General features: G+C 47.0%; 1 protein-coding gene across 4 annotated transcripts in view; it reads right to left on the reverse strand.

The window, feature by feature from the left end:
* Positions 1–15942, reverse strand: part of igf2bp1 (insulin-like growth factor 2 mRNA binding protein 1) — a 59519-nt gene that overhangs the window by 8947 nt on the left and 34630 nt on the right. Inside the window, exons 3-10 of one of the 4 annotated variants that reach the window (XM_086184890.1) lie at positions 12672–12720; positions 10229–10280; positions 7627–7690; positions 6016–6309; positions 3403–3537; positions 2882–3004; positions 1735–1870; positions 936–1052 (exon numbers count right to left, since the gene is read on the reverse strand). In XM_086184890.1, coding sequence (XP_086041016.1) covers positions 936–1052; positions 1735–1870; positions 2882–3004; positions 3403–3537; positions 6016–6309; positions 7627–7690; positions 10229–10280; positions 12672–12720 — 970 coding nt within the window. Of the gene's footprint in view, positions 1–935; positions 1059–1734; positions 1871–2881; positions 3005–3402; positions 3538–6015; positions 6310–7626; positions 7691–8541; positions 8838–10228; positions 10281–12671; positions 12721–15942 lie in introns of those variants that run through there. The other 3 variants (XM_086184888.1, XM_086184892.1, XM_086184891.1) reach the window with 3 other exon arrangements.

The following is a 15942-nucleotide window of genomic DNA, read 5'->3' on the forward strand; positions in this document are numbered from 1 at the left end:
AGCTAATCTCTACTCCTCGCTCACAAACTCTGCTCTGACATTCATAAACCACGACAACAGACCTGGTCACTGATCTGAGAAGGTGCTCAGCAGGGGTCCTTGAGCCAATACAGACAGACTGAGGTGAATGCACTGACCCAGCATCAGAGTAGCACACTGCAGAGGAGTCTGTGTGCATGGACCTGCTGTGTTGTCTCAGCTCAGGGCCCCCTGGTTGAGTCAAACAGCCCAGATTTGTCTTTTAATTCCAGGCAGACCAGACTTGTGCACTGCTGCCTCCTGCTGGTTACAAAGAAACTGGCGTGGAGGATGTGTTTGTTTACATAAGCAGAGGGACTAAGGTAGGTGAACTGGTGAGGGTGAACTGATGTGGGTGAACTGATGAAGGTGAACTGGTGTAGGTCAACAGGTGTAGGTCAACTGGTGTAGGTCAACTGGTGTAGGTCAACTGGTGTAGGTCAACTGGTGTAGGTCAACTGTACGGTGCAGAATGACAGAGTCTTTCTGGCACTTGGCCCTGAGCACCAGAGACGTCTGAGTAATGACATCACTACCCTGGATAGCAGGACAGAAGTCCTGCACCCATTTGTTGCCTCCAGGATTCACGACTGCGGTTCACTATAATCAGGTTGAACCCGTCACTGAAGACCCTCCTGCTGACCCTGAATGCTGCTGTGTGTACTGACAAGAACTGGTAAGAGAGGTGGTTCTCCTGTGCTGGCCTCGCTGCACCGCTACCTATCAAACCCACAATAGAGATGGGTTCACATTCCCACCTTCACAGGAGGGTGGGAGAGTCGTTTTAGCACCGCAGTGCTGCTCCAGGCTGAAAAACATCTGTCCGCCCCCTGTTGACATCATGAGTTTCTGGTTTGAAACCTCCTCTCCTCCTGTGGTGGTTTCACTCTCAAACTCTAGAGAGGAGGCATCCTTACCCCGAAGCAACTGTAAGGGGCTCCAGCAACTGGGTTCCCAGGTGGAGGTGGGGGCATGTTGGAGGAAGAGGGGAAGAGACCGAGGGCGCCCAGGTTGAGACCAGGGATCAGGTGGGTCTGTTGCTATGGAGAAGAGCGCAGGTTAGAAACCGACAGAAGGTTTACAAGAGTGGTGAGAATCTGAGGTTCTAGTGCTCATCTTGTTAAACTGAACAGAAAATGTGAACCGAATGATCAGAACACATTGTGTAAATCTAATGATTCAATCACTCATTGATTATTTGTGAAAATCTGCAATCAGCTGCTGAGACGGCTCAGCTCACACTTGGAGCCTGAGCACAGGGAGCTGCCAAGGTCCTCACAGGATTTATTCTCTCGTCAAATTCATCTTTGTTTCAAAAAGCTAAACAAGCTAGAAAATCCCACCCGAGTAAAAATGCATGAGATTGGTGAACATCTACCAGCAGGTGGCACTATAATCCAGGTAAGTGCATTTTAAGCCAGTAAAGCCAACGCTGTACACCTGAGTCAGGCTGAATGTACGTTGGCTGTGTCTGTTTCTGTTTCTTTTATTTGCTTTATTTCTTTTTTTTTTCATAGAACTTTTAGATTTTCTCATAAATCCAAACTGCATTAAACTTTGCATTAACAAAAACTCAACTCTGTTATTTCTCATACGCAACCGAACGACAGTGGCGCCCATCACCCTCCAGATACTGTAAAAATAGAAACTGTCACTGTATGTGTGTGTGTGTGTGTGTGTGTGTGCGTGCGCGCGCGTGCGTGTGTGTAGACTCACATTCATAGCAGCAATATCGTTCTCGTAGGCCTCTCTGACCTTCTTCATGATCTCCACCTCAGCCAGGCAGCAGGCTTCGATCGAGCCTTTGACTGTGATGGTCCTCTCCGGGTTGTACAGCGTCAGGTCCTGAAGACTGCACACACCACAGGGACCTTGTTAGCGACACACACACACACAGCTGAGGAATCATCAGCTTATCTAAAAGTGGCTTCAGCTGCTTTCATGGGGAGGGAAGTCTGGTTACTGTCCGGCAGCTCAATAAGAACCGTAGCAATACAGCTGTCACACTTTTGATTCTACTTCTAAAATTAGTTGACATTAGTTTGTTAGGCCAGCGCTCCACAGTTAGCTTCCCTCTCCTCCAACTTTTTGCCCTGTCCTCCCCTAAACCATGACAACAAGCGCATGGTGAATATAGACCGAGGTGAGACGACCACAGTTAAAGCAGCTCCTCATCTGCAGCAAGCCACCAGGATGTGGAACTGTGTTTTGACTCATCACCGTGGAAACAAGAGAAGGTCCAACCTGTATCTGTGTGTGACAACGATGTCATTTCCTGTACTGCAGATTCTCTTCTGCTGTTTTGAAAGGGTCACAGTGAAAGGGTTGCTGTCCTCTTAGATTATTACTATCATGAGAAGTGTGTGTCCTGTAGTGTGTAATTTACAAACAGGTCAGTGAGCCGCCTCACGGAGACCGAAGCTGACACTGAAACACGTTTCACTCAGTACTTTCACGTACACCTCTAAATGGCTGACATCTCCACGCTCTGCGTGTGACTTTCGTCCATATTTAGTGGTCAGATGACACATCAGCAGAGTTCTAAATGTTTTACTGCGCTGTTTCCATTGATGTTGTCGTTCAACAAGAAAGCAACAGAGATTCCCGGCTTCTTCCTCTGTTACATCTTTGTGGCCGTACTTCATAATGTCAGCCAAAGTATTAGTAACACCCCAGCCCCCCCCAAAAAAAACATGAGCGTTTATACGTGGCTTTTTTGCAAAAAACTGCTGTTATCAGCTGATGTTCTGATCAGTAGCCTCAGGGAACAATGAACTATGGATGGAGACGACACTCCAGCCAACCTGATGGAGAACAGACACTGCAGCAGTGAGGGGTGTGTGTGTGTGTGTGTGTCACTCACGGGGAGATGGTGATCTTGGTGTCTGTGTCCTGCTCGACTTTTTTCAAGTTCCGTCCTTCTTTCCCAATCAAGCGCCCGACAAAGTTGTTGTGAGCCAGGATCTTGAGAGGAACCTCGTCAGCCCTGCAGTTCCACATTCACTGTTGACTCATTTGTTTTATTTTTAAAACATTGCATTAAATGTCTGCATATGAATTTTCAAATCATGAACTGGATCTTTTACCAAATGGAGGCATTTTTTTTTAAGACCAGTATACAGAATTTAGTGCCATCTGGTGGTGAACTTGCAGAATGACACCAGCTGAATGTCCCGCCCCTCTCAAGCACTGTCTTGTGTCAGTCTGAAAACATCCGTCCCTCATTAGGAATTTCCATTTGGGAAAAGCCACACCATCTTTACTTTGGCTTCCACTGCACCACTGACAAAATTTGAACGTGTTCATTCCATTTTTTTTGCCTAAAAGTCCTTCCACTGGTCTTGAAATGAAAAGATCCCTGCTGGAATACTCTTTGAAACCTACGTCTTGGTGTCCTTGGCCTCCTGGTGCATGATGTCCAGGATCATGCGGCAGGCAGCTGAGCAGCCCTCGGGAGTGGAGTGAATGCTGATCGGCTTCTCAGCAGCGCCTGCATTCTCCTTACGGTGCACGTCGATCCTGCAGTGATGGAAACAGATCAGCATCGCTTCAGGTGGTACTGGTCGTGTCAGGGTGCACATCAGAAACAGCATTATCAGTATTTGTATTCATTCTACTGTCAGATATCTGGAAACTTCTGCCAGGAGGAACTTGTAGGTTGCTCCGGCTAAGAGTGCCAGCTCCACTTCCTGTGCTCCTGGTTGGACTGTACCATTCCTAAGCTTCAGAAGAGAAACATTCTGTACATTCGACATGAACACTGACGTGGGCATTTCTGACACGTCTACTCAGGAACACATCAAGAGGGAGGAAAGGGAAATATCAGGAAATGGACAACAATTGCTGACTTTTGTAAATCATCTCCTGGTGTGGAGGCGCATGGACACTGAACTGCTCAATTAAAAAAGGTCAGGGCTGCTGCTCTTCCTGGTGTTTTGCTGTCCTACCAGGAAGAAATCAATCTGTGCTGGTCAGCCATGTTTTTTGTTTACATGCACATGAACTTCGAATGCTTTGAGGTCAGAGGTCATGATTTTTAACTGGGAATGGTGTCTAGAATGCAGCAGATGTTCACCTGCTGGTTGTGAGTCTGCTCCATGTGTACTGTAACATCGTTATGATCTTGGACACTTAATAAAATTCACTAAGAACTGACTTTTCCTCCTGCCTGTTGTATGAATGTGTGTCACTTCCAGGCTGGATCACTGCACCTCCCTCCTCCCAGGCTGGACTAATAAGTCCCTAAAGACTCTCCAGCTGGTCCAGAACGCTGCTGCCGCGTGTTGACTAGAACTGGTAGAAGAGACCAGGTCTCTCCTGGACTGCTTCTCTGCATGGCTCCCTGTCAGATTTAGAATAGAATTCAAAATTCTCCTTCTAACATACAAAGTCCTCAACAGTCAGGCTCCTTCATCCCTGACAGAGCTCCTAGTCCCCTATGATCCAGCTAGAACCCTTCACTCCCAGGATGCAGGGTTCCTGCTGGTTCCTAGAGTTCTAACAGTAGAACGGGAGCCAGAGCCTTCAGCTATCAGGCTCCACTCCTGTGGAACCGTCTCCCAGTTTCAGTCCAGGACCCAGACCCCCTCTCTAGGTTTAAGAGCAGACTTAAGACCTCCTTGTTGATCAGGCTTATAGTCAGGACTGCTTAGGCTGGCCCTTAGATCTGCTGCTCTAGGCTCAGCCTGCTGGGATCTCCCATGATGCACTGGGCTTCTCTCTCCTCCTCCTGTCCTCATACGTGTTACTAACTCCTCTTCTTCTCCCCTCATCCCAGATCCTGGTGCTGCTGGAGGAGGCTCCAGACCTGAAGAGGCTCCAGCTGCCACCCGTAGCTCCACCTGCTCACGTCCTCGTCTGTCCATCAGTCTCTCCTCCTGTCTCTCTCTCTTTATCTCTGTCCCTCTCTTTCCTTCTGTCTCTCTGTCTTCCTCCATTCTCTGTCTTTGTCTCTGTCCATCAGTCTCTCCTCCTTTCTCTCTCTCTTTATATCTGTCCCTCTCTTTCCTTCTGTCTCTCTGTCCTCCTCCATTCTCTGTCTTTGTCTCTGTCCATCAGTCTGTTCCCTTTCTCTCTCTCTTTACCTCTGTCCCTCTCTTTCCTTCTGTCTCTCTGTCTTTGTCTCTGTCCATCAGTCTCTCCTCCTTTCTACTCTCTCTTTATCTCTGTCCCTCTTTCCTACTGTCTCTCTGTCTTCCTCCATTCTCTGTCTTTGTCTCTGTCCTGCTCTCCTGCTCTCTCTCCGTCCCCACTGATCCTGGATCTGCTCCACCTTCCTGCTGGTAAAGGAAGGTTCTGGTGGCTGCTGTTGCAGGATGTGCTTGTTGATGGAGAATTGTTGGGTGGAGGTTCATTGAAGGAGGGAGGTGCTGGACCTGCTCTACTTGGACAGAGTCAGGACAGAACTTTGGTTGGGGTTTGGGGCTGAAGAAATAAAACTGACTTGACCTGACTTCACTTGACTTGATCGATAATAATAATAATAATCCAACCTTTCCATGCACGCATCAATAAAGTATTTCGGATTCACATTCCAACTCTCATCTATGGTCGTCAGCTTTGGGACTGAGGGATCAGGATGTGTTTCCTCCACTGCACCGACCTGCTAGCGTCGCTGGCGCCGCCAGTGCTTCCTCTCCACAAGGAGTTTACCTTTGTGTCTCATTACAAATGTCAATTACATTCAGAAGCAGACAGAAACACTCTCAACTAAATCTGCTTGGCAGCAGCAACACGCATGTCTGCAGGGTTGGACGTCCGTCAGATGAGCCTGAGTAGAGATCGTGGAGGGAAGATGAACACGCAGAAGCAACGTTTACTTGCTTTATGGCCAAGATGAGCTGCGCTGTCAAACGAGCCGTTTTATTGTATAGAAATCATTTATCCAAATTCTGAAAACCGTCTCAAGACTATGTTGTAGGTGAAGGAAAAGGGTGTGTTCCTGCTGACATGATGATGACATGTCTGATGATGATGATGATGATGATGGACACTCACTTGCTCTGCGTCTGCTTGGTGATGTTGCGAATGGTGGCGCCCTCTTTGCCAATGATGGCTCCCACATACTGTGTCGGTACCAGCAGTCTCAGCGGGATGTCAGCGTGCTGAGGTTTGGGGGGCATCCCGGAGCTCGGGGACCCACCACGAGGGCCGCCACGGGGGCCGTAACCAGGGCGCCGGCCGTTATCAGGCCCCCGGTGGCCTCCTTCCAGCTCAGAGGTTTCATCAGGGATGTAGGAGACGCGCAGGGCGTTGTTCTCAAACTGGTATCCATTCAGCTTCTGAATGGCTCTGAGAGGAGCAGCAGACCAAATATCACACCAGCGCTCTGACCAGACTCCTGATCAATAACGCAGCACGAGTGGTCACAGACTCTCAGCACCTGGTGACAGTCACTGGCAGCGAGCTCCTGCTCACAGCTACGACAACGTCATCACACCGAGCGAAGCAGAATCACGGTGACGTGAAAGAGAATAAACCAGGTTCACCAAATTGCATCTCACTCTTTGTCTGTGAACGTCCAAATCATCTTCTTCACAAATGTGTACATTTGAATTTCTGAGTAGAAAATGAGGACACATGGACAGTGGTGGCCAAGCTTTCACTCAGGGTTACATCATGTAATAACAAAGATTACGCTTTTGAATAAAAGTGCAACCCGCTAATATGGAAATTGTCTTTACAACTTCACGCACAACACGAGATTAACCAAATATGGCAGCTGGTCAGGGCGCAGCTGAACGATCTGCCGTTATACCAAATGACCACTAGATGGCACCCGTGGGTGGGAAATGTAAAACCAGTTTAATGACGACATTTACTTATGAACGTTTGTTAAAAGTAATAACTAAAAAGGTATGTAGTAGCAGTATTTGATTCTGTGATTAAATTCTTATATTTTTTGATTATAATTATTAACCGGATTTTTTCTGAGAGAATTTAAGACAGATTTACTGGCCCGCAAAGTCAAAAAACATGACAATACAAGACATTCTCCAGCAGGTATTCAGTGAAAGGAGGGCTGTCAACAGCGCCGGGCTCGGCAGCAGAATTTAGCTCTTCTTTGAAAGCTTGTTAAAACACGACTGCTTGAAGCAAAGCATTATTAAGGCATTTAACAGAATTTAACACAACCCGTGACACAGCATCACTCATCTGACCTTTAACTACAGCTTTTTAATTGCTACAAATGCAATCAACTTGTTTTTTTGTTATTTTTAATTGTTTCTTACTTTAGGACTATTTTTTTCTTTTATTGTTTTATACAAATCTATTTTAATAGAAGGGTACTTCATTGCTCATTCACTGCCAACTGAATCTACTTCAGGAACGGTGATCGACAAATTAATCTCAAATTACTCAAGAATTTACAACAACAAAACGATGAAAGGGAACCCAAATATCTCCAGATACTGTCTCTTTAGAACAGAACTAATTCACTTGAAAATAGGGAGACATTTGGAAACCCTGCCGTAGACGGTCGGACGCTGACACGATTCTAAAAGAGACAGTGACTCCACAAGGAGGCAGAAAAGCAAAACTAATAGAAGAAAATTAGAGAGAAAGAAAAAGCAAAAGAGAAAAAGTCCATAAAAGATGAAAACTCACTGCCTGGCATGTTCCCGGGATGCGTATGTGACGTTCACCACTGCAGTCTCGCTGTCTGTGTTCACTGAGAGGAGGAGAGACAGACGGAGTGTGAGGCGGCGGAGACCCTGGTCCGATGCAGCTGAATATTTAGTTACTGTGAGGCTTTCTTTGATACTTGACAAGTCAAACTAAAAGACAAGTCAAACTAAAAGACAACAGAGACAGGGAGATGTCCTCGTGGCCTCCTCGCGCTCTACAGTTGGATTTGGTCTGTTTCACTAAATGCCTGGTGGTCGCTGAGAAATGGAAGGAAGTTGAGACCTGAAAATGTCACTTTGACCAACTTGGGGCTGAACACAAATGGCGGCAGCGCCAAACCGAGATGCCGCTGGTGGTGAGTGGATCGAGAGATCTCCACAGCTCAAACTCCAGAGGTGTCAGGCACAAGCTCCTCCTTTGGGCCTCGCTCCTTCCAGTTTGCTGCTCCTCGTCAGCCAGTTTCGCACCTTTAGTAGCCAGTTGAACGTGAACTCTGCACCCGCCTCTGAACTGGTTTTGCTGGGATTATTGTTGTTTAATATTCTGTACATTTTACGTTGTTTTAATCATGGACTAGATTGGCTTCCTTGTTTAGATGAATGTTTCCTTCTGGTTGTCTTTTGCTGCCCGTCCTCATTACTAGTGACAGCTGTTCTTAACCGACCCCTCTGGTTAAGTAAAGGCGAGATACAACTGGAAGACCCCCTACAGCCTCCTGGGCTCCGGCAGCTCCTTCTATACATCTGAGAGCAAACTTCAATTTTTGCCTGGTTCAGGCTAGCCCCGCCCCCTTGTTATGCCACTAAAGGCCTACGCTGCTGGGGGATTTCCCATGATGCACTGGGCTTCTCTTTCCTTCTGGACTCATCATATTCCATACATATATGTTACTACCTTGAGTCTTTGTGCCCTCTCCTCTCACAGAGATGCTGCTTGAGGGTGCCATAGCCAGATACGCCCCCTCTTCACCAAACCGGTGGAGGCAGATGGCCGCCCGTCCAGCTTGTGCTCTGGTGCTTCCGCTCATTGGAGGAGGAATGCTTGTGCTCGCTGTTTGTGCCATGAGAAAACGTTTGAGCTTCTGCTGCCTATCAATGCAGCAGACCTGCAGGGTCCTCGATGCTTTCGATTCTGCCTCATTAGCCTTCAGCTCGTTTAACCACAGGTTGAATGGACGCGAGGCGAGACCATGAGCGGGACTCGTGTTGACTCCGCTCCTCTGCTGCTCCCTCGCTCAGTTCGGTCTGGGTGTTAACCCTGCAACGAGCAACCGTCACGGAAAGTGGCAGCTGTCACTCAGAGGTACTGAGCAGTCTTTAATTACACCGCTGACAAACGCAGTCACCTGCTGGCGTTCTCCGCTCCTGAGGAGCAGGCAACCCTTTCCAACCAGGAATACGTCCCGTGTCACAGGCTCTACATACATGCACATAAACACTGAAACCATAGCTGTATTATATCATAATAATAATAATGATATATTTGAATCAAAATGATATTTTTACCCCCGTCAGATCTTCAAAAAATACGGCACCTTTGAGGAATTTGAGAGGAACAGTTGGCTACGCTGCATTCTGCCACCCATTTAACCTTTCAGCCCTACTTGAAGAAAAATACGTTTCAACTCAAAGTTTAAAGGTGTTAAACTCACAGCGACTGACGACAACAGTCTTGAAATAAATAGACGTGGTCACATGACCACCTTTGTTCAGAAACGATGACTAGCAAATACTTACTGTTTATACTGTGTGAATCCATAAAAACCTGCCCTACCAACGCTTTTTTTTTTGTTTCAAATAAATCTAATTAAATCAAATAAATGTGTCTGATTGCCCCCCCCCAAAAAAAGATGAAAACGCTGACGTCCGTCTGGAAACAGAATTTGCCTCTCGGTGTGAACCCAGAGGACGCCTCCGTGTGGACGTGGGGGGTTGCAGAGATCTACTCAACTTGATGTAAATTTACAAAACTTTTCTGCTCATTAACAATAAGAATATGATGAAGTGGAGGATGTAGCCACCGGAGGAATGTATAAAATAGCGTGAAATCATAGAGAAAAAAATGAGCCACATCCACACCGACAAGACAAATAATTATCTGTGATTAATAATTTGTTCAAAACACCAATCAAAGGAGAGAACTAGCGAACATAAATGTGCTCCGACACCCCGGCAGGCAGGAACTTCCCTCTGTGAGAGCAGGAGTCACTGAGGGCATTGTTGAGTTGATTCGTTTACATTTAGACACCTGCAGCAACCACAGCCCCGTCACGGCCGAACCGATCGACTGGCGGTTTTGAGAAGGTAAGCAACCGTTTCTGGAGAGCTTCAGCCTCAGCTTCCTTTCACTTCTACCTCCACCAAAGAGGCCAACACCAGCCAAACGGATTTTGTTGAAATGAAGAGGAAAGATTACAAGGTTATGTTAGAAGGAGCACGTGATTAACTCCAAGAGGCAATCAGGATGAAAATGTTTATATTCTGCATCTGGACTTGTGCACTTTCTGAAGGTTCTCTAAGTTCTATTGGAATTTTCACAGCAACAGGAAGGAGACCTTCAGGTCCGTGAGTGACGCCGGTACCTTGTTCACAGTTCTCAACGGTTCCACACTGGGCCAACAGACCATCCAGCACCTGGCAGAGCAGGAGAGAGAAGAGGGGTGAGTTCATGTGAGGGATCTTCTCATCTCCCTCTGCTGCGTCGCCACGCCTGTCTGGGATTGGGTGACCCTCTCATGGTGACAGAGGAACGTAAATGACTCGTTTCATGCAGTTCAGCAGAGAGCTGTCGCCCCCGTGTGGAGGCAGACCGCAGGATGGAGGCGGCGCTGTGCGGAGACGGAAGCTGGCACTAATTCAAATCACACACACACACAATCCCACAGCCATTTGCTTGCCAAAGAAGCCAAGCAGCGTACCACGCCCTCGCAAACACAAGAACAGTACAGTTGCACACACAGAAAATAAACACCACACTTGCACCTATCGATTCCCGTCTCCTCCACTCAGCCGTGTTTGATGAATCCACAGATTCATATCGAGGAGCCAGTGGGAACGCAGAAGCGCTTCAGCCAGTCCAACCAGGGCTCCGGAGGAGGAGCCATGGAAACAGGTCGCAGCGCTTCTGAGACGGCCTTCCTGACTTGATGAACAGAAGCAAATTTGATCCCCGCTTTTTCACTCCTGATATCAAGCAACAACACCATGGTGACCATTTTAAACAAGCTTGGTTTTTTTTAAACCCTATTTGGAACAAATGGGTGGTTTCTCAGGGCGGAGCAGCAGTGACTAATCAACCTGAGCTGTTGAATGCATTGGAGTGTGGAGGGACACCACCCTTCAGGAGCCTGAGTGTCAGGCCTCTCACGTCTTTGCTTCGCCTGCTCTCCTGCACATCTCAGGTCTTCAGCAGCCATGCCTGCACTGCCGCCACTCTTCCTTTACATGAAAGTGCAGATTGGTGGCAAGACCATGATTGAGTTTTAACGCCATCTGCTCCCGTCCACGCACACCGGACCTGTTTGGTCTGCGCTGGTTTGAAGTCGTGTGCGTTCAAGAAGAGATTGAGAACAAAAAGTTCTACGGGTTTCATTTGGCTTCTTGTATAGAGAGTAATACCACACAGTGATAGGGGACACTGTTGTTGGGGTTTATTTTGTATTTATGAAAATGTTAGTCTTTTTGTCTCATGTCTCACCAAAATTATGAAGTGTAAGCCATGTCGTTTTTTTTCCCAGGACTAAACGGACTACATGGAGGTAATGCATTCATCTCCCTCCGCCAGCACACAAGACGGCCTTCCTGTTCTTGTCCTCCAGTGACTCGTAGTAAATATCACCGACGTGCTGCGTCTCTCCATATCTGCAGGTGCATAACTTACATCACTCCTGCAGCCGGAGCACAGCTCACACTCAGAGGGGAGAGTTAGCATGCTAGCCACTATTGACACCAGCCCAGCGCCAAACACAAGCAGATTCTTCATTTGGAGACGAGTCGTCCATGGCACATTGGAGGGTAACCCTTAAACAGCAGCTTAATAAAACATCTGGCATGAAGACATCTGGGGGGGGAATTGTCGGAGCGATGGAGACGGTGAGTCTGTGCGTGGAGCTCCTGGTCACTCTGTTCTCTGTCACAACGCAGTGCCAGTAAGTTCAGGGAAACACTTTAATCTGGCATGGCAGAGAAACGTCACCTAAAACTGAGAAGGTTCGATTGCTAATGCTCATTTATTGAAATACATAAACCTGTCACCACCTTCTTTTTTTAAATCATTTTAAATAATCATATAGAAAATAAAATAATCAAATTCTATTGTTAGTTAAACCACAGCAAATTCTTACCCAGGCATTTCGGCAAGTACGCTTTTTTTTAATTAATTCTATTGGAAAAAAAAATCTTAAAAGAAAAAGCTTGGATATTAATTAGAGGACTCAAATTTTCCACTGGTGTTTTTTTGTTTTTAATCTTGCATTCACCCTAACAATTTATTAACCTGATGTATCACATGGTTTGTTTCACAGAACTACACTATTAAATTTACTCTCCCCAACACCCACGGCAGGCGGTGGGATGAGCCAACTGTCAGATCCAACAAAAATATACAACAAAATGTATAAAAGCTGAAGTTGGTAGAAAACACATTCTTTCACTTGTAAAAAAGTGGGTTCTGCGCTACAGTCTCAAAGCGGCAGCGACCTCCCGGCTGGTTCTGGACCAGCACGCTCGCTGGAGCGCCATCTCCTCAGAGGAACCTGCTTGGTAAAGCAACGGCAAAACCTCAAGCCTGATGAGATGATTTCCAAGTTACTTCGACACTGTGGAATTGTGTTGCAGTGTAGATATTTATGATCTTAAAGATCACATGCAGCCTGTGTGACGGAAATGTGCAAATCTGGATTTCCCTCGGCAGTAATCTACTCCCGTGAGGCAGCAAAAAAATGAATACCTGAGGAGGAGAAGGGTCATTGCAAGAAATGTGTTCATGATCGTTGCAGGAAATATAATAGTAGAAGAAGAGCTCACCTCCCACTGTAGGTGAGGTGGAATGTTTCTGATCTGCAGTTTCCTGGTCCTGTGGGGAGAAAGAGGAAAAGATTTTAAGAATAAAATGCAAACGGAAAGAGTGTGTCTGTCTATAGGAGTTGAGCAGACTGCGCCAGTGTGAGGCTGGTGGTTGAGGGAGAGTGAAAGGAGACGAGGACACTAAATGGGGTCAGAACGTGTCTTGAGAGACAAACAAGCAGCAAGAGGGAGCGAGTGTGTTTGAAGTAACTTCCCTTGTTACCAACACTAAATCAGAACAGTGTCCTGACCCTCCTCACACACGAGCCTCATGTCTGACGCCGGACACTCAGCACCAGCATCTGGAGCCGCTCCACTTCTCACTGGTGTCAGTGTCTGTTGTTTCCATTCTTGTAAAAAGCATTATAATCATATAAGAGCATATTTGTCTTTTTAGAGTTTCGTTCTAACTGCACCCTCACTCGGACTCCTGATGCATCATCTTTATCGGCTCATTAATTCTGAGAGGAAACCCTAAACAGCAGCTTGAGGCTACTGTCCAGCCCGAGCTCACCCTTAACCAGTCACAGGACAACTCCCAGACATCCCGGAAAATCGCAGATACACTCCAGATGAACTGGTTTCTCAACACAAGTACAGACTTTCACTGTCCGTCCAGTTCTTTCTTAACATGTGAGAACCAGTGAGGACAGCACTGCCATACCCCAAAACAACAAACACAAAACAAAAGGCCTTGGGGAGGAGCTAGAGGTCTGGGCGCGTGCTGCAGCAGTACTAGAAGTGGATTCAAATGTGTACTTGTACACTTCATGTCAAAGAAAAATACATCTTAGACTGAATGATTCATTCAGCACACACTCCACTACTACTCTGATTTCTTATACTCCCACTAAGCTGTTTACATGGTAAAGGAAGAATTATATTTTGTTAATAATTCTGTTTATCAGAAGGACAGAGGGCGGAACTGAAGTCAGCTGCGTTGTTTCCCTCCAGACCAGTTGTCTGTGAAACCCCTGACTCATAACATTTATTACATACACTTCCAAATAATGCCTGTCAAGTACAAACAATGCTGAGGACGTTCTCGACTCTGCTTAGCGTCTGAAGTCTTTTCCGATTCCTTCAGCGAGGACGCGACACAGGTTTCTGAATGTTTCGTGTGGAATAAAAATGTATCCGAGGTCTGCCCGCGTTCTAACAAACAGCACTGCTGCCAAACTCGTCCCTCTCTACGGCGTGGACACACGACACCGCCGTCCTGGTGTCAGAAAAAAACAGCAGCATTGATAAAAGGAACTGATGAGCTTGGAGGTCAGTCGTCACAGCTCAAGATGGTGATTCTCTTTCCATTCTGGTTCCTGATTCCCACCCTCGGACTGGTCAATACATGCGAAACACAACCTGACTGGAATTTCTGGGCTGACGCGTGAAGCTGCTCGTCTCCAGTTGTGAGCAGCTCAGCTGTGAGCCTCGCTGGGAGTCGCTCTGGACAACAACGCCCCTCAAATAACGAACCGGAGCGACAGACGTTCCATCTTTATGGCTCTTTACCATGGAACCCACCCAACTGAGCGTCAACAGTCCCAGCACATCAACAACAACCAGCCCCCCCCCCTCCCATCTTATACTAGGCCCCACCCAAACCCCCAGGAGGCTCCAGCACAGATGAATAGTCCTTTGTGCATCCAAAATACCTGACATCCCCCATCCCAACCAAAAAAGAGGGTCCTTTGATCCTCGATCAATGCTCAGGCCGTCACTGACTCCGCCCCCAAGCCTCTAAAGACACATTACAGGCCCCTGATGCAGACCTCCACGTTTCCCCCGTCCACACCAAAACCTTTATGACCCCCCACATACACACCCTCACACTCACTCACACACACACACACACACACCTTATCAACACATGAATTCCCCATTTATATTTATCGGTGCCATTCCTCACACCAGCCCTGCCCACCCCACACCCTCACGTCCCAACCCCCATGAAGCCACCATCAGTGAACTTATTTGACCCCTCCTGTCACCGCCTGCAACTCCATTGGTTGAAACCATGGCAACGGGTTAGGAATAGGCGGGCAAAGAAGATGGATGGGCAGGCGGACGGATAACAAAGTAACCAGCAACATTTGCTTACCCACTTGTTCACTCAACTGGTCAAAGACCGCCGGGCCCTCAGCAGTCAGACATCCCATAAAGACGTGACATTAAAATACAGAGTAATTTAGAATGATTGAATTAGAATTTATAATTTAGAAGACTCGTTGGACATGAAACTTTGGCGTTGATTCAAACACAAAAAGCAAAAACAAAACAAAAAACAGCAGCAAATCCCTGATCACTCAGATTAACAAGGCTGTTTTCACACGGAGCCCCATGTCGTGCTGTTTACTGGATGATGTGACAACTGAGTTTGGAAGAATCAGACATAAATCTCATTTCAGCCAAAGTGTCTCATCATGCCGTTATAAAAAGCAATTGTTGATATGCAAAGAAGAAAGAGCAACGTTGTTGAGTTGTTGATGTTCCCTCAGCTGTGAAGGCATTAAATCCACGCTAAGCTCCAGCCAGCAGAGGAACAAAGACCTGGTGAAGAAAGGAAAGAAATGAGAGAATGGAAAGAGTGTGGTCCTCAAGGAGGTGAGGAGATGAGAAAGAGGGTCAGAGGTTAAGGGTCAGCCCTTTCAGCCCAGGCAAGGGGAGCCCCAGGACCCAGGTGTGTGTCTGTGTGGGAGGGTGTTGCCTCACACTTTCATGACCCAAAAAAACAAAACAACAAAGTGAAATGTAAATATGAAAACACACAGAGAAGAGCGTGACGGCACAGAGGAGAGGAGGGGGAGGAGAAAGAAGAGGACACGGGGACAACACCAGGATAGGGACAGGAATTAGACAATTCTTTTTTTTGAGCGCACAAACATTGTTGACTGTGAAGCCGATGAAGCAGATAGTGAAAGTAGGGAGAAAAAGGAGATGGAATCCATCCAGAACAAGAGTCCTGCAAACATGAGACGCACACGCAGCTGTCTGAAGTCAGGGGGCGTCGCCACACCCACAGGCAGCTGAGGTTCCTGTTGCCACAACCAGAAAGACAAGACCTAACGACGCCAGTGAAGAAAAGATCCAATAAAAAGTGACAAATGTAAGGTCATCTCACCTCAGACTCTACAGACACTGAAGGGACGTCCTGTTGGTCATGATTACAAACACGCCTCCCCGAGAAGCCAACCATCCACACGTGGAAAAACCTTCGTTCCACAGAAATTGT

The sequence above is a fragment of the Aulostomus chinensis genome, chromosome 18 (assembly GCF_037954235.1).
Source record: "Aulostomus chinensis isolate RoL2024-O1b breed Wild chromosome 18, RoL_Achi_v1.0, whole genome shotgun sequence".
Lineage (NCBI taxonomy): Eukaryota > Metazoa > Chordata > Actinopteri > Syngnathiformes > Aulostomidae > Aulostomus > Aulostomus chinensis.